General features: G+C 37.0%; 1 protein-coding gene across 1 annotated transcript in view; it reads left to right on the top strand.

Moving 5' to 3' along the window:
* Positions 1-20,220, top strand: part of KIAA1324L (KIAA1324 like) — a 152,336-nt gene extending 132,116 nt beyond the window's left edge. The window contains 5 exon segments of the mRNA XM_006192217.3: positions 8,424-8,550; positions 13,029-13,207; positions 14,193-14,310; positions 14,312-14,359; positions 18,769-20,220. Of these exon segments, the coding sequence (XP_006192279.2) occupies positions 8,424-8,550; positions 13,029-13,207; positions 14,193-14,310; positions 14,312-14,359; positions 18,769-18,828 (532 nt within the window). The 3' untranslated portion in view covers positions 18,829-20,220.
* Positions 20,221-24,610: the final 4,390 nt, after the last annotated feature.

Raw genomic sequence — 24,610 nt, forward strand, 5'->3', positions numbered from 1 at the left:
CCTCCTTCAGGTATCTGACTCAAGCAGATGATGCTACTAAGACTAGGTCTGTCCTTTAGAAAAATGTGTCACTCTGACTCTCCCACAGTGGGTTCTGATATTTCCACGTAATAAGAAAAAAATAGCCTCGTGATGTTAAATGATGGATCTGGGAAACTGATTCTTTTCCTTGTGAGGAGAGGAACAGTTAAGTTTCTCCTTTGACCTCCAGCAGCTTTTTCCCACTTGGGGAACTTGACTGTCTTTGCCAGGGTTTGTCAAGACCAGCTGCTGCAGAACACCTTCGGGTGTCTATTTTAAATTTTATTTTTAGTCTTTCCCTAAAATCCAGAGAATCTCTGAATGTTCAGCATAAAAATGTTCATAAAAACACAAGGCGATTCTTACGCATATTAAAATTTGAGAACCATTGGTTTTAACCTCCATTTTGGAGATTTGGCTTTTTTTTTTTCCCTCTGAGACAGATTCTCACGCTTTGTTTTGCATTTCAGTTTTCTGAAAAGGTCCTGGTTTACAGGTTGTATTCCTTCACCCGTATTGTGATACAGTTTTATATATAGTTAAAATGCACACTAAAGTTTAAGGACCAGCTGCTCGAGTGCACTGCTTGAACCTCACAATCTAAATGTGCTAACCCTTAGTTCTTCCTTGAATCAATTTCCCATCTGGGCACGAGGGGGAGCTCTAGGATCAGAACATGAGAAACAGCTGCTTGTCCTGAAATAATTAGAATTTTTTTTTTTTTTTAGCTGTAGGGCTGAATAAAGATTTTCCAATAACAGTAAAGAAATGTTAACAGAGCCAGATTATTTAGGCTACTTTTGAAGAGGACTTAATTTGCTTTTTTTTTTTTTGGAGCTTTAAATTCTCCTGGAGAGAGGAAGGTGCTAACCAGGCAATTGCCTGGAGAAATCTCATGTACTGACCAAGAAGTCACAATAGCCAGACTTTGGCAATTCAGAAGGGTTGCTATCTCCTGGAATTCTCTCTTGGCCAAGAATCTTGACAAACCAGGCAAAGGCGACTTCAGCAGTAGTAATGTTGGCTGGGGCTCTATGTCTTGGTGACCTGGGAAAATGTCAGAAGACCCCTAGTCTTGGGAAAATGAGAATGTCCTAACAGAAAGCATATGGGAAGGAGAAAGGGTAAAAGTGTGTTCTCTGCACCTTACATGCAATGTAGAGGCAGCAGCAAATATTCTGGGCCACTCAGTAATCTGCAGTTGGAAACTCCAGCCTGTCTGTTTGGGTGGCAAATGCAGTTGGTTTCTAATTCCACAAAGTGACTGGAGGGTGTGAGACATTTTTGATAAAAACTTAACAGCATGATGTCTGGCAGATTAAATCTGAGAGCTAGAGTGGACTTTTGAGATTATCTAGTGTAGTTAGTACCTTGGCCAAAGGATAAATTGCTAACACAATAGACCACTAATATCCCTAAATAGATGCCTCCCCAGCTTCTGCCTAAAAGGCTTTCCAACCCTCTAATCATGATCCTACATCAGTTAGAGGAATTGAAGATTCCCTTTTCATTAGGAAAATTTAGACCTGAGCATTGTGTCCTAAGTGCCCTTTCAAAAACATAAGAAATTTCTTAGTGGAAAGATTATTAAAAAGCCTTATTAGAAAATAGACAGAAGGAATCATATTTACTCTGATAATAAAGATGTCATACCACATTAGAGATCCTTGAATCAAGCCCATTTACTTGACATAGTAGGAAACACTGAGGACCCAGGTCGCATAGCTGTAGAGTGGCAGTCAAGATGGAATGACTTCCTGACTGTGTCTGTTGTTCTTTTCATGCCATCTTTCATCTTGTCATTTCCCCTCAATTCGTCATAGGCAGAGATTTGCAAAGAAGCACACTAAGCAGAGGTAAATAGCACATTTATCTGTGGGACAACTCAACTGATCTACAAGTTATTGGTGCCTTCTTTTAAATAACTGGTCTTACCTCAGACAGGGTCTTCTTTATTAATGTTATAAGTTGGAGGAAAACCATAATCCTCTCTGACAACTTATGACTACATTTAACTGCTTGGGTAGTTTATAAGTAAGTCCAAAATTATATTGCAAAAACTTCCTTCAAATTCCAAATTCATTTTCATTATAGGTGTAGCCTCTGGGAAGATTGTTTCTCACAAAATAACAAACTACTAGAAAGAGAAAGCAAGAAAATAATCCCTTTAAAAATCACATCAAAATCACCTACGATTAAACTTAACCACAGAGGTGAAAGGCCTTTACTTTGAAAACTATAAAACATTGATGGAGATTGAAGATGATACAAAGAAATGGAAGGATATTGTGTTCATGAATTAGAAGAATTAATATTGTTAAACTATCCATAATACCCAAAGGAATTTATAGGTTTAATGCAATTCCTATTTTTAAAAATACCTATGATATTTTTTTCCACAGAAGTAGAACAAATAATTTAAAATTTTCTATGGAACCACAAAAGACCCCATATTGCCAAAGCTGTCTTAAGAAAAAAAAGAAAAGGTGAAGTATCATGTGTCCTTACTTTAGACTATACTACAGAGCTACAGTAATCAAAACAGTGTGGTACTGTCACAAAAACAGACACATATCTCAGTGGAACAGATTAGAAAGCCCAGAAATAAACCCACACATTTATGGTCAATCAATTTATGACAAAGGAGGCAAGAATATACAGTGGAGGAAAGACAGTCTCTTCAATAAGTCATGGTAGGGACAACTGAACAGCTACATATAAAAGAATGAAATTAGAACATTTTCTCACATCATATACAAAAAATAAACTCAAAATGGATTAAAGACCTAAATGTAAGGCAGGAAATTCCTAGAAGAAAAGATAGCCAAACTGTGAAAATGAGTATATTTATGTATATGCATGACTGGGACATTGTGCTGTACATTAAAAATTGACACACTGTGGAAAAAAAGAATAGATAGGCAGAACATTCTTTGACATAAATTGTAGCAACTTTTTTTTTGGATCTGTCTTCTCAGGCAAAGGAAATAAAAGGAAAAATAAACAAGTGGAACCTAGTTAAACTTAAAAGCTTTTACACAATGTATAATGGAATACTATTCAGCCATAAAAAAGAATGAAATTTTGCTATATGCAACAACATGAATGGACCTGGAAAGTGTTATGCTTAGTGAAATAAGCCAGAGAAAATCAAATATTGTATGATATCACTTGTATGTGGAATTTAAAAATAAAAGAAACTAGTGAATATAACAAAGAAACAGATTCACAGATATAGAGAACAAACTAGTAGCTATCAGCGGGGAAAGGGAAATGGGGAGAGACAAGACAGGGAAAGAGGGATTAAGAGGTACAAACTACTATGTATAAAATAAATAAGCTACAAAGATATATTGTGCAACAAGGGAATATAACCAATATTTTATAGTAACTTTAAATGGAGTATAATCTATAAAATATTTAATCACTTTGTTGTACATCTGAAACTAACATAATATTGTAAATTGATTGTGTGTCAATAAAAAAAGTTTATGATAAGGAACCAATATCCAGATGTATCCTAAAATGTTGAATCTCAAGACTGAAGATAGAATCTACCATATATCAGTTTCCCTACCTTTTTGTAAGTTAATTTTGTTCTAACTGGAAAAAAAAGAAATGGAAAAACTCTAATAGAGAATTGTTAAAACTGTACAATTCAAAAACTAGTGAGTAACCTTAAGAAGTGGTATAAAAATATCACAGAACATTCGTAAAGTTTTAGGATCAAGTTTGAATTAAGGATGTAAAAACTTTGACACATTTTTATTTCACTGAAGAAGACATAGAGTCTGTAAGTAAAAAGGACCAGGGGTGTCAGTTAATGTTTGTCTAGGTCTTTATCAGATGCTGCCTTTGGTAATTAACCCAAGATAGAACCTTTAGAAAGGGAAGCTTTTGCAGGAGACTGGTAAAATTTTATATCTCTGGATCTAAGACCTCTAGGTCAAAATACCTTGTTTTCAAACTCTATCATAAGTGATTTATGCTCTTCAGCCTTAGGGCAAACAAAATTAGATCAAGATGCAGTGGCATTATATGGACCTGACACTGGAAGGGTTTCTACCAGTGAAAAGCTATCCTTAGCAGAGAAAAGCTGAGCTTCCTGAGATTCCAATGTGGAAGGGAGTCTCCAGGAGGTCAGAGAGCAAAGCCCTTGCCAGAGGATGCCAGTCTGAATACCCTGAGACCGTGGAACCCCAAGAAACCCACAAAGGCCCCCACATGAAAAAGCTCAGCACAATAGTACACTGACACCAAATGATAAATGTTCTGGGCCCACAAGACTGTGGCCTTTCCCACCTGCCTCCTGAGACTAACTCCAGAAGGGTTGGAAATGTACTGACAGTGTAGATAAATTTGTCTTAACTTTGGATTTTGAATGAAGTTTAGGCAAAACAATTTTACACAGATTTGTCAATTATCTCAACAATAATAATAGGTTGATAATAGGTTGAATATTAGGTGATAATAGTTCATAAGAACACAATATTCTACTCCATTAATTCGTAATATGAACCAGGTAGGTCCTGCTTTAGGTAAGATGATTCAATCCAGTTACTCCTCCCAGGAAAGGTATTCCATTTTAGAATCCAAGACATAACTTTCTGGAAAAAAAAAAATACTCGTCTGAATTCTTACACATTGCTAGTGCCACCTTGATTGATAAGGCAACATCAGAAGCAAAATAAGGAAACTGGAAAGCCTGTTACGTATTTCTCAGTAAAACCAAATTAATGTTTAACTGGTTGTCCTTTGAATCTGTAGTGGTTTCTTAACCTAGAATTCACAGCACATCTGGCCAACGTGTAGAACTCTACCCTCCAAGCCCCTGCTATCCATGACTTTATCTCATTTCTTTAAACACGTACTCGTTGGTTTCTATGGTGATCATGTAGCTTGAAAGTTATGCAGAAGCACAATTATCAACACCTCTGAAAAGCTGTTTGGGAGGGGTAAAGATCAGGGTGACACAGGTCATCAAAGGGAAAGAGATTTCACATACCTGGCAATAAAGTACATATCTGTCTTAACGCTTTTCTCTCTTACATCTTTTTTCTATTTTTATTATATCCATAAGCATATTGAAATGATCACTGCTTCATACATCCTTGTTGGTTCCCAGGGAAGGCCTGATTCAAACATGTGGAAATTATGTTTATAACAAAGAATCACATTTGAATGTTCCACATTTTAAATGATTCATTGAATTAAAAGAAATAAAGAACTGAATCTAAACTAAACTGCTTTTAACCTAAGAGTTTCTTTTAAAAAGTGAAGTCTACCAAGGAAAAGCATTGAATCATTGTAGTATTTTGACACCTAATGGCAGGTTTATAAATTATATCAATATCTTGATTTTTTTTTCCCCTTTCTCTGGTTCTACTAGTTCTTTACAAAGTGATGTACCTTATTAATAGTCTTTTATATTTTGCAGTGCTTTAAACTTTCCCAAATTGTTCTCTCATTTTATCTTTCATAACTACCTTATGAAATCAGTGCAGTAGATATTCTGCTTTTGACACATTACAAAACTGCGATGGTAAGGAGAGAGGTTGAGTCACTTAAGGAAAAACACAGTGAGTTGAAAGTCCGGTTGGTCATTTGAAAGTCCAGTTAGAATTGTAATCCAAGTCTTCTTTCTAAAGCCTTTTGCAACTTTAATTTTCTCTTTTTTTTTTTTTCAATGAGTTCTTTCTTCTCAAACTGTAGCAGACTTACACTTTCATTTTCCCAAGATAAACAACTTTTCTGTGTTGAAAAGATAAAATAGCAATTCGAGGAGGAGAAATTTGAGTAGGAAAGCCTATTGGTAATTTTGCTAAATGATCAGAAAAGTGTTATTACTTTGGAAGTTGCAAATCACTGTTGTGCAAATAATAATTGTGTTCTTGAGGAATTTTTCTAATTGGTTACCCAATTTTTTTGAAAAGAGCAATTTTGAGTTGCTTTGCCTGATCTGAAAGATGGAAAGTGGGAATAATATTTTAAGTGGTATAGTTTTCATCAATTGTACTTTCCTTAAAAAAATCATTTTGTTTCTTAGTCTGAATGTACTCACCTTTTTACAAATAGAGTAATTAAGGTGGGTAAGAGAGTCAAGTCATTCTTCCAAAGAGTCACTTTTGACCATTGTTCTATACTCTGACAGTCCTGGGTCCCTGTTTCTGAAGCGTGTCATAAAGAATGTTGCTTTTATTTACATCCTGCCCATGTCTACTTAGTGTACAGCACACAGACACTTTGGAAAGACAGACATGTAAAAATGCATCAGTTTTCAGGCATGTAGATTTTTTTTTAGAGTTCCTATCAGGGCACCTTAGAATATATTTAGTTAACTAATAGTATGGAATTTTACCTTTCTGGTAGACTGAAAATGAGTTTTGGACATTCTCATCAGACATTTAAAATTAAAACTTCAAAGGGTTTTTTTTTTATTCTATTATTGTATATCTATCATTTTGCTCTTAATTGTTGCAGGACACCTGTAGTCGGCACCAGCTAAGGTTTGAAGGAGATTTTCAGGGCAATGCCCTGTGTTTACATGGCTTGACTGAGGGGAAGTGCAGTAGACAAGTTAAGGGAATAATATTCCCCTAACTTTAATGAATTCATGAACAGAACAGCCATTCCCATTAGAATCTTTCCAAATAGCTTCTTGCTTCAATCAGTAAGGATTCTGTATGAAGTAACAGCAAGTTAATTTTTGAACTATATTGTGTTTATCTGTCCCTAAAATGAAAGAGGCAAAGTTAACATAATAGGCCCATTCATCAGAAAGGAGAAATTTCAAAAAGTCTCCATTCAGGCTCTGCTTGGTGTTTGGTTCAGTGCAATTCTGCACCTTTGTCTAAGCCCCACCCATTATCACCGAGTGATGAGGGTATCCACACCATGAACGAAGTCATCCTCAGGCTGAGGAAACTCAGGATCGTGAAATCAGTTACGTCACTGAGCTGTGTGTTGGCCTGATGGTGGTTTTTTCACATTAGACAATTTTGTTCTCATGTCTTTCTCCCATCCTCTGTGGACATCATGGTCCTGTTTGTCATTCTGTTCCCTAAAGCACCTCACCTGTGTATATTACCTCAGACAGAAATCATAACAACTTTCACCGTCTAATGCCTCTGTGCCCAGTGCTCACTCATGGCCTTGCTCTTGAAGCTCCAGTGACAGTGACCTCTGGTAATTTCATCTACTGTTTCCTCTCTCTGGCAAGAATTCCCTTGCTTTCTTCTCTTCTGTTCCATCTAACTCCTAGAATATTCTAGACTTGGCTTAGGCATCACTTCCAGCCAGAAACTACTGGAGGTTTTTTTTTGTTTTTTGGGGGGGGGGTCATTATCTGTGCCTATTTCTCCTTTAAATTAAAAGAAAATAGTTTTATAGAGATATAATTCACATACCATTACAGTTCACTCATTTAAAGCAGACAGCTCAGTGGTCATTGTATATTATTTAGGTAGATGCAACCATCACCATAGTAAACTCTAGAACATTTTCGTCAGCCCACAAAGAAACCCCATACCCTTTAGCTATTACTTCCCTGTACTTTAGCCCCCTCCATAGCCCAAGACAACCATTACACTACTTTCTGTTTATGTGGAGTTCCCTATTATGGACTTTCATCTAAATAACGTTGTGTATGGACTTTTAAAAAATTGAAGTATAGTTGGTTTACAGTGTTGTGTTAATTTCTAGTGTATAACATAGTGATTCAAATATTTTCATATTCTTTTTCATTCTAGGCTATTACAAGGTATTGAATATAGTTAGTTCCCCATGCTATTCAGTAGGATCTTGCTGTTTTTGATTGGGTTCGTTCACTCAGCATACTATTTCTGAGGTTCATGTAATTTGGGGCATGTATCAGTACTGGATTCCTGTTAATGGCTGAGTGATATTTCATTGTGTGGATATACCACATTTTTTTATCTGTTGATGGACATTTAGGTTGTTTCCACCTTTTGGATATTATGAAAAATGCTGTTATGAACATTCATATACCAGTTTTTGTGTGGACATGGTATTTTCATTTCTCTTGGGTATTTACCTAGAAATTGCATTGGTGGATCATATGGTAATTCTCTTTAATTGTGTAAGGAACTGCCAGATTCTTCCAAAGCTGCACCATTTTGTATTCCCATCAGAGGTGTTGAGGATTCCAGTTTCCCCACATCCTCACAACACCTGATATTAGCTGTCTTTTTGATGCTAGCCATCCTGGTAGGTGCAAAGTAGTATCTCCTTGTGGTTTTGTCGCCTTTAGATTATTTTTCATGTGTTTCCTCAGCACCCACACCTTGCTTCCCAGTGTGCAGTGTGCACTCAACTGTTGATTGAATGCAATTAAATGTGTTATGAAAGCTGTTGTTTTTGTTGTTTTTCATGTTTTCTTTCAGCAAGTGTCCAGCAGGCACCTGTGATGGATGTACGTTCTATTTCCTCTGGGAGAGTGCTGAAGCTTGCCCTCTGTGCACAGAACATGACTTTCATGAGATTGAGGGAGCCTGTAAGAGAGGATTTCAGGTAAGGGGCAAACCTCTCTGAGTAGACCTGTGTCACTGAAGGTGTAATTGCTTGTCCAGCGTCACTTACATTATAGAAACTTAGATTCAGTAGCATGGCTAAAGGTTATATTTAACCTGATGTGGTATTAATATGTATTTAAAATCAAGTTTGATAGCTAAACTCCCATATGCTGAGGTAGCTGAAGATGTGTACTGGAATTGGGAAAAGTAATTGTAGCAAGGGAGTTGTAGACTATGTATATATTTACCCAGATTATAAAGAAATGATATGATTAAAGCAAGGTGTGACTTATATAGTGTAGTTATGGGTATAATTAAGATGAGGATGGTATAGTTGACTTCACAAGAAGGTATCTAGAGAGTAAAGGAGATACATAAGTATAAACCAAGATCTTATTCTGTATTTTCTCTGCAATCATTTGTTTGCTTCTTTGTTTTTTAAAAGAAAGTTGGGGTCCTACTCTCTGTATCTTTTGTTCCCCTTTTTACATTTACTGTATTTCCCTTGTCATTACATTTTTAAAATATACTTTTAGTTACTAACAAATGTTTTATTATGTATACAATTTGAGATAGACTAATTCCCCTGTTGTATATTTAGGAAAAAAAGTTGAAAACCATCTTTTTGTAAATAACTCTGTCATGAACATCTTTGTTGGACATTTGATTATTTCCTTGGAGTTTATAAACAGAAAGAGATTAATTGGATTCAAGAAGATAGACATTTTTAAGGTTCTTGATACTTACTACTGAATTGCTTGGGTTGTCCAATTTGTTCTGCTAGTGGTGTTTGAGAGTGCTTACTTCACTGCACCAGCTTTGACTAGTACCATATAAAAACACAAACTTTTCCTCCTTCAAGATGACTGACTCACCACCTTACTGTCCTGCAGTCCATTGAAATGACACTAAAGAAGCACAGATGAGACAATAAATCAGCACCAGTGGCGGGGACCCTGTTGGAGAGTGGGGATCAGAGATTCCAATGGGATTTCTGAGATCTAGATGGTGGATGGGATCGTACTGACTTTTGGGTCATCATGGAGTGGAGGAACATGCTCGAATGTTGACTGTATAAGGGGAACAGAGAGGAGGAGCCGTTCTGTCCAGAGAAGTCTTAAAAAGAGCTTCTAGTTGGCAAGTTGAAGGGCAAAAATGTGAGAGGAAATCCGAATGCCCCCACCCAGTCTTGTACATTTAGCATATTTGGAAGTAGTAGTGTCCACCTCTAAGGAAAAAAAAAACAAACCTATTTTTCAAACTTGAAGGACAGTGAACCTGTAGTAAGAAATACGTTGTACATCAAGCCTAGTACACAGACACAAACTCAGACACAGAGATATGCCTAAAAATAAAATTGTTTTATGAAACGGTACTTATTTTCATATTTTATGATAAAATATAGGCATAATAATATAAAATGAGTTTTTATTAATTGATACAAAATAGAAAAGTCCCCAAGTAGAAGACATTAAAGTGAAAATTAGAAGGTGTTTAAGTTCAGTAAGTGTGCTTACCCGTAGGTAGCTCATTCCAGCCTAGAGCTCTGAGAGACGGTGCTGCTTACACATCTAAGGCACTGTGGAGCTGGTTTCTTTTCAATTTTTAAGTGGGTCAGGGATGAAAATTCTAGCCTTGCAAAAAAAATTTTTTTAATCCTTGTAATAATAATGATACACTTTTTATGCTTCACAGTGAAAATTCATCTGTACCTTTTCTCTAAAATTATGATAAACTATATATTACAATAATTTTTTTAGAGTAAATGAAAAACAAAAGATGCATTCCCTTCTTTGGCCACCAAGTTTAACTTAGGAGTTTTGCAAAGCAAAATGACCTTTTATCCAAAGACTTTAATATTTAACATTTCTGTTCTGGAAGTAATGATTAGAAGTTTAAGACAGTCTGGTGGCAACAGTTTCTCTAGTTTTATCTCATTCAAACTGCCGTCATTAAAGAACCTCTGTTCAATATCTTAGAAGAATGTTAGCAACAGACAGTTGTGAGGTGATGCTTTTTAAATGTTTATTTTTGCTTTAAGAATAATATCTTGTGGAACACTCTGTCGTATTTTACATGTTGAGGTATAAACTTCCCTGCTATGGTTCCAAACTTAATTTGAGAAATACCAAAATCAGTTAAACATGCCCTTCTGTTAGATGTTAGTTTTGAAAATATTTGCCAAATGAAATTGAGCTTTAACTAGAAAAATATGAATGTCCTTCCTTGTGTATTTCATTGCGGTAACAAACAAATGGGTTTGATGCAGTCTGCTCACCTCCAATCTCTGAATAAAATATTTCAAAAAGTCTGCTCTTCAGTGAGCTTTCTGTAACACAAGTGACAACTTTCCCTGCCTTTTCCATTATGTCCATGAACGTAATCAACAAGGGTTGATTTCTTGGGATGCCAAAGCCTTATGATAGAAAAAAACAATGATTGCAAAATATAGTGATGGATATCTTTTAATTTTTAATAAATTTGCTGTGTTTCTATCCTATTGCCTCTCTATCCTTTACAATTTTTCACTCTATATTGACTGAGTCCCGCATTCCCAATTCTGTAAAGGCATCTAACCCTGATGTGCTTGAAGTTAAATTTACACACAACTAGTCTTCCACATAGAGCTGATAGAAACGAAAAGAGCTACATGACTTGTGATAAAAGTGCTCTTATCAAATTGGATCTCAAAAATCTATACCAGGTTCTAAGTACGTATTAAGTGTTCCTTCTAAATGTTATACAGTAGTAAAGATTTGAGGAGATACTGTGTTATCACTAAGAGGAACGTTTTTACCTTTATCATCAAATTGATCTCACCCTGTCCACAAAGTATCCCTGATGCTAGAAGAACACATTTTTCTGCTGCAGTGTCAGCTGCTTTCTTATTTGCCAGTGACATGTGACTTAATGATTAGGGGATAAAGCTTCCTAATTTAATCGGATGACTAAGAAATTTATAGAACAACCAAGTTGCTTAATGACTAAAAAATTCTGCCAACAGCTTGATTTTTTTTTTTTTTTTGTAAACAATTTGAGGGGCTTATTGATAACTTAAGAATTCTGGCTTTAGAAGTACATGCCTGAATAATTTTGAGGTTTTAATGGCTCATTTCTGAGATGTTTATTGGACATGAGCGCTTGCCATTTTCATTGGCGCATTTGATACAACCATATAAACTCTTTCCCAGTGTTTTTTCTTTTTTTTTTTTTTTCTTGTTGGAATGCCCTTCCGATGAAGTCAGTGTTTGCCGACTACAGCTCACATTTTCCTCTTTATTGTCGTTATTTCCACGTAGAGAGGCAGCTGTCCAACTTGCTCATGCCTCCTCATTTCTCACCTCATCTTTTGTATAAAAATCATGTGAGCCATTTTAAAAATGGTTTTTTCACACTAAGTTTAATGAAAATGTTACGCAAAAATTTTTTCAACGGCTAACGGCCTTTCTAAAAAATATGTTGAAAGTTCTTATCTTGGTTGAAACTTTTCCTCAAAGTAAAGTAGGATTATTTTAAATAGGATTCTCCTGTACATCATTCACTTGAAGACTGACTGTAAAAGTGTGTGTGTGTTTGTGTGTGTATGAAATAAAACATTATAGTGTTACGCTTCTGGTAGGGTGTTGATAAAGTGACCACAATTCACCAGAAAATTTAATAAGACACAAGGAACAAAAAATGTAATGCCTCATGTCATTTAATGTCAGTGGGTATAATCATCATGCAGATTGCCTCTGCCCACTGTATATGCTGAAATATTTAGGGAACCATGCACTGTACTCTGATTTTGGTTTCTGATCTGTTTTATTTGATCTGTTTATTTTTAAAAAATGCTGGTTGAGACCCAGTACTCTTCATTTGTTGGTTGCAATGTTTGAAAATATTGCCCCCCCCCAAATTGGGAGGATGAGAGTAAGTACCTCATGTGGGTGGTGGTGACCAGGAATAACACCCTGCTGATTTTGGCCTGGAGAAGGGGGTGCAGCCTGCATGCCTGCCAGTCATGGTGCACCTCTGTGTCCTGGGTCCAAGGTCTGCTCTTCCACTCAGGCGAGAGGCTTTTGGGGGACATGGACCTACATGATGAGTGGGTGAAACCTATTCCAATTAGTTATATTAAACAACCTAAGCATTTATTTAAAAACATGATTAAGAAGTCAGGGATCATCAGAAGTCTGGGGAAAATAGCTCAAATGAGATATCCAGATGGAATCATTTTTATTCAACAACCTCTTCAGCATATAGCAAACCTTCTGGTCTGAAAATTCTCTCTCTCTCTCTTTTTTTTTTTTTTTTTTTTTTTGGCCTTTTCATTCATCTCCTTAATCTCACTCTTCTCCATCTCTTTCTGGAGCTTCTGTTAGATGAAAGCTGAATAATCCTCTCTGCCTACTGTGAAGAAAGGGTCAGCAAAGCCTCTCTCCTTCTAAACCTCATTTCTCATGTCATCTGTGTTTGTGTTTTTGTTTTCCAAAGGAAACCTTGTATGTATGGAATGAACCTAAATGGTGCATTAAAGGAATTTCTCTGCCTGAGAAAAAGTTATCAACCTGCGAAACAGTTGACTTTTGGCTAAAAGTGGGAGCAGGTGTGGGCGCTTTTACAGCCGTTTTGCTGGTGGCCCTCACTTGCTACTTCTGGAAAAAGAATCAGAAGTAAGTAACCTCTGTTATAGGAACTGAAGGATCTCTTTTGTTGTGAAAATTTTAGACTTAATCATTATACCCAACAGTTTCTCTCAGAGACACAAGAAATTTCTCCTAGTGAAGGAGTTACAGGGAAGGACTTAAAGAAAGCAAATGGAGGTGATTGTTCTGACAACAGAGATCAGAGAACATTAGAGATAATTGAATTAGGCCCATTTGTTATAGAACAAAGAAAAGAGGCTTCAGGCTACAGAGCTGAGAACGCAAGGCAGATTCTCTCCTTGTGTCTTTTTCTTTTCATGACAACTTGCTGCCTTCTTGCCCGCCTTTTCTTTTTCAATTCCTTGTGAGTAGATATTTGCAAAGAAACAGACCAGGTGTACAGGCAAGTATCACTTACATACTCCAGGACTTCAAGAATCTGAAGTTAAATACTGAACCTAACCTCTGATGGTATATTAATAAGTTATGTGCTTTGGCTCTTTTAAAATGAGGCTGTGGACGTTCTCTTTTGTATTTTCTAGAGACAGTTGTAATAGCAGGGATGGGGAGTAGAAAGGAACAAGTGATTTAGAGAAAAAGTAAGGACCAAATACTTGCCTCTATAATATTCTCATTCTTCCAAACTAAAGTTTTGAAAACTGCCTAGTGAATTAGTCTTCAAGTATGTGTAAATTAAGAAAATGAATCCAGACCTCAAATTTTCTCTTTGTTTTCCAACAGTTCATCATAATTGAACAATTTAGTCAGTGTATTAAATAAGTGATAGAGTTAACCATATTACACTGATTCTCTGAAATTCTGGAAAAGATTTGTGTGTAGATGTACATAAGTGAAAACATGTGGTGCTATGGCTGTGAGTGAGGGGAATTGTTGGTGGAGTAACTGTACTACAAGACAATTTAATTAGCTGGTGTATGACCACCCCAAATAAGTATTAAGTTACATTAAACAGTCACTTTTTCTATCTATTTATTTATTTACCACCGCTTAGACTGGAGTACAAATATTCCAAATTAGTAATGACAACTAACTCAAAAGAGTGTGAACTCCCAGCTGCAGACAGTTGTGCTATCATGGAAGGAGAAGATAATGAAGAGGAAGTTGTATACTTCCAATAAACAGTCGCTACTGCGAAAACTCAAATCCTTGGCAACAAAGGTGAGAGCAGAATTTTAACCTGGTATTACCGTGCATTTATAAATAAAGGGCCATATTAACCTAACAGCAGCATTCACACAAGCCCTCTCATTCAGCATGTCTATATTTCTGTGGGTATTTATTCAACAGAAATACTCTAAGAGGTACGTAAGGATGTAAATACAAAAATATTCACTGTGGCATTGTTTTTGTGGGTTAACCCAAGTAGAAACAGCCTTAAATCCCATCAGTAAGGAGTTAGATAAGAAATTTCCATATATCAAAATAATGGAATCACTGTGCACCTGTGCAGCTGTTAAAGATTGAGGTAGCTAAGTGTATTGATACCTCAGTAGGTCCAAGATAAAGTATAAACAACACAACAGATGGTCTCATTTCTATTGCTGGTGTTTGAGTGGGGAACCACTAACAGTAGCTGCTTTTGGGGAGTTTTGATTGAATGGATGTCTTTAGTCTTTGCAGTAATACATTTTTGTAACATTTGAATTTTCACAAAGATAATATATTGTAATATTAAAATCCAAAAAGTTTAGGTAAATAAAAGTTCTCATATTCATTTATACTTTATTTTACAACAAGATTGTTTCATATAGGAAAAATGAAAGTTATATTAAATGTTGAGATATTACCTTCTGAGATGCCATCACATTTGCCGGCTTTGAAATGATTACTGTATCCAAACAGAGAACATGAAACCCTAAATATTATTTGTAAACATTTTATTGACATTCTTCACCATTGACTTAAAAGATGAGAAATTACCAGTTTACCTACTCAGGAATAAAACCAAAATGAAACAGAAGAGAGAAAATTCATTTCAAAGGATTTTCAGCAGGAAGTACAAGTGGCAAAAGATTGTATTTACTGAGAGTGTTTTAGCAATCATTTCCTAATTTAGGCACATAAATATGTAACAGGGAAGTATTTAAAAATAAAATGAATAAGCCCTATTCCCCTTACACTAATGATTAATTTTTCTCAGTGTGGTGGTTTGGAAGGATACTATTGCTATGGAATCATGAATGTACAGTGATTGTCAAGCTCTAGATTTTACCCTGCTTGCAAGCTGACAAGTGAGCCTGCCATGGTTTGATGAATACCTTAGGAGACATGAGACTTCCGGTCAGAGACAAAGGACAGTTTGACACTCACAGCAGAAGCACTAACCAGAACATCAGCATTTATACCAGTTCCAAAGCCTCACTTCCTACAGGGCTATATGGAACAGATGACTCTTGTACACACAGTGGGCTGCGTTACCAGAAAGGAACCTTAAACTTTGGGAACCTTTATCTTTTGGGATGGGCGGTAAGCATCTCCGTCCTTTATTCCAAAGGGAGATATTGTTGTTATTGTACTCGACAGGTAGCATGCCTGTTCATTGCTCCAGATGGAAACACTATTTCCAAGACTGTAAGCAAGCCTGCCCTTTGTTCTGGAAGGAGTCGATATTTCTATCTTCAAAGGCTGCTTTCTATACAAAGAACTTTGAAAAGGTAGTCCAGAACAAAGGGTAATCAGTGTCTCTCTTGTAAGTTGTGCAGAAATGCAAGAGAACCATGGGGAATTGTCTCCCAACAAAATCCAGTCCTCCTTTCTGCACCATCTTGGCTTCTGGTAAATTTTCCCATTAGTACACCACTCCTCTGACCACTCTGATTAATCTGACTAGCTAAGGCTGGAATCATATCGGGTCAATTTGCATCATAAAGCACCTAAATAAATCTACTACCAACAAGACACTAAACAGCAAGATCAGACCAACCTGTATTACTGACCTCAATCATACCACGGTCCCAGGCCCAAACAGCTGAACAAACTCCGTGAATCATCAGGGTCCACCTTAGGAAGTTAGGTGGCTTTCTCTTTAAGTCCCTCCATTGCCCTTTCCACTCAGCCTGAGACCTTTCCACTGGTATTGAGATCTTTCCTCTAGAAGATTCAGATGGAAAAGGATAAAAGGTATTTTCAAAAATTTACCAAGACCCAGTGTATCTCCCACTGTTGTCTACCTAGGCCACAGTAGGGGGACTTGGTGAGCAGCGCACTCAGCCAGGTGGTCATTATCCTTTTGATTTAGGATGATGACAGTCCAGCAAGACAATCTGGGTCCAACAGAGTATTTCAGTGATTGCACAGACTTGGTCTTGGGCCTCAAGGAGGATATTTAGGGCAATTATATTGTTCCTAACAGTGTATAGACAGTGGGTTAATGTTGACCTGAATTCCTTCAGGGGCTGAAGTGGTGTCATTCATTACTTCAGCTAAAGTCAGAGACAAATTTTGTCCTGTCTTTTCTAATTGAATAACTACCCATAGTGTAAGGTATGAATAACAAGTCAGTTGTCCCTCCAGGAACCTCATCTGAGTAACCACGGAGAGTTATTTTGAAAAGATCTTTGCAGTTGTCTAAGGGCTACGTGATCTATCGAGGGTGTTTCCATAAACAGTTGAATTATGACCATTTATGATCACTCCTGGGGTTCAAATACAAGCCACACTATTTTGGGGAGAGAAATTAATGCCTGGTTTCTACACAAGAAGTACACCCTAGGTTGCACATGGTGCCTCTGGAAAGAAACTATTATTTACGATGGTTGGGGACCCCAAATGGAACCTATTTAGTTAGGCAGCACTGGTTGATGGTGCCTGTGACCTCTCTGCTGGCTTGTAAACCTTACAGTACCCAATTCACCTCAAACCATTGTGTCTCTTTGTCTTTGGAGAGACTGCTTGAGGGCAGTTGGTTCAACTTTTCCTGTTTGTCCATGCTGCAGACTGGGTGGTGTCTGGCCACTCCATGGAATAATCGACTGATGGCAGTGGGAATGGCTACATGGTCAGGATTATAGGAAAATAATCACAGTGTGAACACCAACAGATCCCATTTCCCTGCCTCTGCAGAGATGACAAGTCCTGGGAGGACAACCTGTAGATCTCAGTCCCAACTCACTGGCTCTAGGAGAGCTTGCCTCAAGTCTCACGTTTACCAGCCTTAATTTTTTTGGAATAACCAATGATAATTCAATTTAATAATCACCAATGTGTAGTAGGAACAGGGCTAGACTTTAGGGGATACAAAATGCCTGCCATCAGGAAGCTCATACTGTTATTACAGGAAAGAGCTGTAGGGTATTAGCCATGATCTAGAAAGGAGAGTGGAGATTTTTGTGGCTTTGATTTGAGAAGATGTGATTCAGCATGTTCCATGGGGAGGGGAAGCAGAGACCTGTTGGTTATCCTCACGGTAATATTTAAAGTAAAATACTGGAAACCCTTAGCTTCCTAGGGCTTTAGCTGCCATGTCCTCTGTGTTCACATTTTGCTTCTATGGCTGATAGAGTGGGATCTATACATACAAGTGTGTGCAGTTCACACCACTGACTGACTGGGACTTCCTGGTGGCAGGAATTGTATCACGTTCACGCTGTGATTTTTTTTTTCCCCTATAATCCTGACTGTGTAGCTCTAAACTTTTATCTAAAGTCTTGAACTTCTCCACCCAAATGAGAGGAGATATAAAAGCAACCTTATTCTTCCGGACAGATACTCGGTGTCTATTTCTTGTTTCACTTCTCTGCTTTAGACCCACAACCATTTGCACCCAGGACTGATCTGCTTCCTATTTCCTTCATTTTTAAAGGAATCCTCGTTCTCTTCATCTTCATTCACTTCAATAGCGTAGCCCGCCCCCCAACCGCAGCACATTCCAGCAGCTTTCAGAAAGCTTTGTCCAAGTCTAACAATGAGAACGTTGGGAGAAATCTCATCTCTTCTCTTTTTCTCCTTTGAAGAAGAATAGTCTATCTTAAGAGGCTACTTTTTGAATATATTTTGTAACAAATGCCAAATCATGTATTGGCATTAAATGTTGATTTATTATCTGAGATGACTCGTTTTTAATATCTTTAGTAGGCACCTACCCTGAAGATGTTCCTAAAACATATCAGTGAACTCGAATGGTTTAATGTCTGATTGATAATCCCTTTATTTCTGCTGTCCTTTTTTTTCACTGTTATTTAGCCTATGTTATCTCGAGAATATTTAGTTGACTGTCAGTTCTACTTTGTCTACAATTTGCATGGATAGATCATCTATTTCCCCTTATAGATCAGATGTCCCCTTAGAAAGGGCCTCAGTGATTTCTTCACAAGAATCATCTTTTGGTATTTGCTTCTGTTTTGGATTGTGTGTCTTATATCCTGGGCATCAAAAGCATCCTTCAGGGTGGGCATGCTATCTGTGTTATGTCTGCCACCCTCCTGTAAATGTAAATGTAAAAATCCTAATTACAAGTGGCAGATACATGGATTAAAATGATTGCCAAAACTTACTCTGGACACATAAGATCCTAAAATCTTACTGAAATTTTAGTGAGTTGATTTTGTTTTAATATTTTTTTTCTATAGGAAAAAGAAGACCATTTTGAATCTGTTCAACTGAAATCCTCAAGATCTCCAAATATATGAAAAGACAGTGCTATAGCCTTCAGACTACTGAACAAAGAAACTTGCTCTCTAGTTTTTACAGAACTGTAGTTTAGAGCCTGTCCTCATATCTGGCACATTGGTGATGTCACAGAGGAGGGCCGTGCCGCTGAAAAGGGAAGGAGGTTGAAGTGTTTGATTGCCTTATCACGTGGTCAAGTATCTTGCCAAAAATAGGAAAGCAGATGGTTTGGGTCTCAACTGAAGACGAAGCTCAACTCAGGAAGAGATTTATCTGTATATACACATAACTCAAAACCAAGTTTAAGCCCACCAGCGCACTGCTGATGCATGCCATGTATTAATGGGTAACTTTTCTTCTTTATAACTTCTCCATAAAAAGTGTGTTTGGAGGGCAGATGTGAGCATATGCATTGTAATCCCGTTTATGTCTTTGTTCCGTTTATATTTTGGGGAAGATTTGAAAAAAAAATTTTTAAGGTACAGTTATTTTTCCCATTATTTATTTTCCTTACAGACCTTAAAACATCTTTTCTATTAAAAATGGTGAACAAAGAAAGACAATAGATTTTTCATTTTTCCATAGGGTATCCTTCTTGATTTCAGAAGCCTAAGTAAGCAGTGATTTTTTTATGAAGAGACAGCATGTGCTTGGTTATCTAAATTTGTAATCGCCTTTGAAATTCCATCCTTGTTGGATCTGGTAAGAAGGGCTTGACTGAAAGTGGGATTCTTGAAAAAAAAATAAAAAGGAGGGGGAAAGGAGAAGCCTACACTACACTTTACATTAATTCAAATAAGTTAACAGTATCACAGAAGTCAAATGGCTTGAAACCATTTATGCAATACTTGAAGTATAATATAGAATGATTGGGAAAGCTTGTTTATCAAATCACTTGCAAAATCATGAGAAGAAAGTGGGATGGCTTGTGTATAAGTACAGATGACCATATAAAAGTATTGGGATAATTTCATGGTCTTCAGAAAAAAGCAGTGGGACATTTGCCCTTTGTAAAGCATCAGGGTTTGTATGGTTATTTTTCTGCTAAAGACTTTAAGGATTGTGGCTTCCATGGAAGTTTTCTTTTTATATTAGTAAGGCAGGAACTTAACTTTAGAAAATTGCGTTTAACTGTGTTCATACTAAGAATGTGGTTGTACCGTAAGTAGTTACGAAATAAGTGTTCTTACTCAAAAGTGTTCCAGATAATTGTGATATTTCCTGTGACAGACAGGTTATATTAGTATTTGCATAATTGAATATTATTTATTGAAAGAAGTTTGAATGAAGCTGGGTTTGACCAATTTTGTGTAAAACTTAATTGTTTTAGAACTGGGAGAGAGGGGAGTTTCCTGGCCATTGGTAATTGAAGGTGCTCTGGTTTGTTTCCAATAAACAGTGATCTTTGTGGATCTTAATCCATATTTTTTAAATGACTGGTGATTGGCTGAGACAGGCAGGGCATATGGGCAGGGTTTGTTGAATGTTTTGCCCCAAGTCTTTCAATGAGATATGACTTCTAACTTTTGATTCAGCAGGTGATGTCTTTAGTTTTGTGGAAAATGGGAGAAAAATAAATAATTGAGTTCATTTGGCTGGTGAGTGAAACACTGGACCATTCTGTTACTGTTGAATTATTGTTTTGTATACATCACTACTGTGGGATTCATTAGTATAGGTGAGGTTGCCATTATTTTATTGTTTGTTGTGAAATTGAGGGAGGGCATTGCGTAACGTAGACCTCTTCGATGTTTAATTTCTTGAATTTTATCTTAACGAAGAAATTATTTTGGCATTGCTCACTTTTATCCTGCCAGCAGTGCTGATGAGCCTTTCCCTATCTTGATCAAAATTTAAGCAGAAGAATGAAAATACATTTGAAATGTACCCTTTCGCACCCTTTCAGAGGAACCCTGGCAGAGTTGTACAGACTGGATGGAGTTGGGATGTTTCCACAAGTCACCTGTCACCTCTCTCTCCATCTTTGCTGTGCTCAACGTGTATGTTTCAAACTATAGAGATAATTGGGATTTGCTCCCAGGTAGCTTCTTTCTTCTCTTGTCACTGGACTAAAATCTCTGACATGTCAAAAATTCCTTAAATTTTAATGAACTCTCTGAAAATGTAGTTAGTATTGAAGGATTTATTTATTTTATTTCTAATTTTAGATATTAAGTAGATTTTGTCAGCTTAGTCCCATTTTTGGAAAAAGCTGACTTTTTCCTTTGGATCCCAGTGGTTTGTCATTTTATTCCAAGCACTGAAGAAGTATGGCAGAAAGAAAAGTATGAGGAAAATATTCAGACCAATCCTGACTATAAAACTCTAATTTTATGTCTTGCCTTTGCATAGCTCAGTGGAATGTTGAATGGCTTAAACAGATGAATCATATTTCTAATGACTTTTAATTGACATTCGACAAGTGGTAGAAGAAGTTGTTTGTTATTTTTCTAAAAGTAGTTTGGAAGCCTTAAATACTCCATTAAGTCAACTGTCACCTGTAGTATCTCTTAGCACTCTGTCAAAACATATTTAAATCAGTTTTCCACTGAGTGAGATGGTGTCTTCTATGGATAAATTATATCATGCTATTTAACAATGTTGAGCAATTGGATATGTGTTCACTTGATTTAGAAGATTGAATTTTACTCTTGTTGACTTTTCCCCTCTTTGATTACTAGTAATCAGGTCCTTTCTAGGATTACAAATGTTCCATAGTATTTTGGTGTAGATCTTTGTCATTATACTCTTCCCAAGGAGAACGGGTGGTTTAAATGGTTGTATGGAACAATTGCTTGGGTCTAGTCATTTACATTTACCATCTGGGGTCTCTAGGTTCCCAGGTGGTTGGTCATTGACGGACTCTAGTTCTTGAAGACAAATCTGGTCAACTGTCATCTGATGTCTATCAGTAGAACTACTTCCTATAGCTCATGGGCATTCCTAATGGGAGGCTAATATGCAGATCATTTATCTCCTCCTCATGAAAATCAATTTCCTGGGAATTGGGGTAGGAAGATGATTTTATTGGCAAGTTTAAAGTCAGTATATTGCTCATATCTACCTTTTTACACAAAAGATATGTAGAGTAGAACTTCTTCTCTATGTAAGAGGACTTATATAGCCTCACATCTATTTTACAGTAACCAAGAACATTATCTCAGGTTTATATACCCAGGTCCTAAATGAAGGTTGCTCTAAAGAAAAGGTCTCAAGGGGAATAAACTTAAAAAAAATCCCAACATCTGACTTATTCCTTGGACACTAAAATGGAGTTCACTTTCACAATAACCAGCCAGAGATTACACTCTTGCTGGATTTTTTTTTTTTTTTAATATTTTCAGCTGAGTTCATTTTAGGATCATAATAAAATAAGTAAAAGATGGGGACAAATAATTGAAAATTAATTGATACTACTATTGCAATTGTCTGTCAGAGGCCAGCAAATTTTTCTGTACTGTGTCAGATAGTAAATATTTTCAGCTTTATAGGACATGTGATCTCTGTTGCAGCTCCTTAACTCTGCCATTGTAGCAGGAAAGCAGCCACAGGCAATGTATGAACGAATGAGTATGGCTGCATTGTAATAAAACTTCATGTACATGGAAATGTGAGCTTCATTTAAATTTCACTTGTCATGAAATGTTACTCTTTTTTTTTTATTTCCACCCCCCTCCAACTATTTAAAAATGTAGAAGCATTCTTAGCTCACAGGCTTTATGAAAACAGATGCTGGGCTAGGATTTGATCTGTGAGCCTTGCTTTGCTGACCACTGGTTTTAGTCCCTGAAACCCACAAGCGGAACTATTTGGAAGAATCTGTTTACCGTTTCAAAGCTCAAACCTTCAAAGTTTCTCAAGTCGCTAGAGATGATCAAGAAGAGAATAATCCATCACCCTCCCTGGAGGATTTAATCACCAACCAAAGACAAGGCCAGACACTCTTCAGAGTTACTCTTCTAGTTCTGGGGCTTGATTATGGATATTGATGAGGAAATGATAAAACTAAAACAAGTGAATTGGTTCAAAGTAAACCAGCATGGTTGACTGAAAAGCCTTTTCACCTTGCCATTTCTGTAACTTTTATTGCTAAGGTAACTGGATATAATAGTCAGTCTTACATTTTATTTCAAGTAACTGTGTGGGAGTAGGGTATATTGATGCATAAAAGTAGTGTCAGCATATATATTCTTGAGCCCCAGGCCTGGAGAGGGTCCCCTGGCAGCACTGGAGGGTCCATTGCATGTGCTCAGGCAGTGCACAACCTCAGTTCATACTCATTTACCAAATCCTATTTTAAGACTTACTGAGCTGCAAAAGACATTTAGGATTCCTTTAGTGATTAGTGGTTCTAGAAACAGATCTCCATTTTCCTTGAACAAAATGTCCCAGTTAGGCTTTTAATTTGCTGGAATTTTCTTCATCTTATTAATGACTCTTGAATGAAAAGCCCTGTCTAAAATAGCTTGTGGATATTGGTAAATTTAGTTTGGAAGAGAGTAAGATTTCCTTTATCTCAGAGGGCTGATTTCAGATGGCCATTGGTTGGGTTAATTAAAATGAGTCCAACCAATGGGACTTATGCAGATCTTTCTATCACAGAATGGGAGTAATAACTGCCTTCTTCTTCAGGGGTTTGGACCTTGGTTATTAGGGCTGTGATGGTGATAATCCACACTGGTGTTCCATCTTCCCTGGCCCCCTCGCTTTTCTTGGCTTCTCCATGTTTATAGCCCTTTGCTAAAGAGCTCTGAGGCCCAAAACTGTCATGGTGGATACATGAGTAAAGCTGAGAGGAGGTGTGGAGATGAAGGCTGTGAAGGTACATGGGCTGAATTACCTCCTTTTTCAGACACTCTTTCCATCTGTCCTCTCTGTGTTCTGCAAACCAGCTTGCCTTGCAGCTTAAAAATGGGGCCTTTTTACTTTACCCAGAGAAACCTGAGTGAGCAAGAGAATTGTTCATATTTAAACTAGAGAGGACACCCAGAGTGTTTCAGAAAGTGTAAATACTCGAGAATCCAACAGTGATCAGCCTTATCATTAGGTTCTGATTTTTTTTTTTTTTATGAGTGGGATAGATCATTCTACTTGAGTTGCTTAAATTCAGGACAGTTTTGCAAAGATTGATCAGCTCAACAAGTTTTATATTTTGAGAGAATGAAAGGTTGTTACTGGAGTAAAAGAAGAAAAGAAAAGAAAAGAAATCCAAAACCTATTTGGTCGAAATGGCTTATGTAAAAAAAGATTGTATAGCTGCTGTCTTCCATACATGTGTTGCAAATTATATTCTTTAAAAAAATGATTTCTGGGGATCACATGTTAGGGGATGTGCTTTTGAATAGGAAACAAGGCTTGTAGTAGGGAAGATGAAGGAAGCTGTCAGTCATTGTGCCTTCAGTGTAAAGGCGGGCAGTGAAATATCGTGGCTGTAGATCAAATTCTGGCTCTCAAAAACAGTTCTCTCAAGGTTCACCCACAGCCTAATCATCTTGTTAAAAAGATCCATGATCAGTTTGATTGTTTTAGACATCAGCTGCGTCTCTAAACAGTCCAACTGATAGTGCCTGCCTCAGACTGTCACATTCCATCAGGGGACTGAGTTTACTTTCTCTCCCGTCAGCCTTGCCTCAGCCTTTATCTTCAGCACTTGCTCATTCTGAGCACACTTATCTGGCACTCCTGCCAGCTTCGTACATTGGAATTCTTTGCCGTCTAGTGCTGTTGAATCTGTTACCCAGTCTGCCCCATCCACTCCCCAAATCCAGGTTTTTCTTTGAATATGAGAGTTTAGAGATTGCA

The sequence above is a fragment of the Camelus ferus genome, chromosome 7 (genome assembly GCF_009834535.1).
Source record: "Camelus ferus isolate YT-003-E chromosome 7, BCGSAC_Cfer_1.0, whole genome shotgun sequence".
Classification (NCBI taxonomy): Eukaryota; Metazoa; Chordata; class Mammalia; order Artiodactyla; family Camelidae; genus Camelus; species Camelus ferus.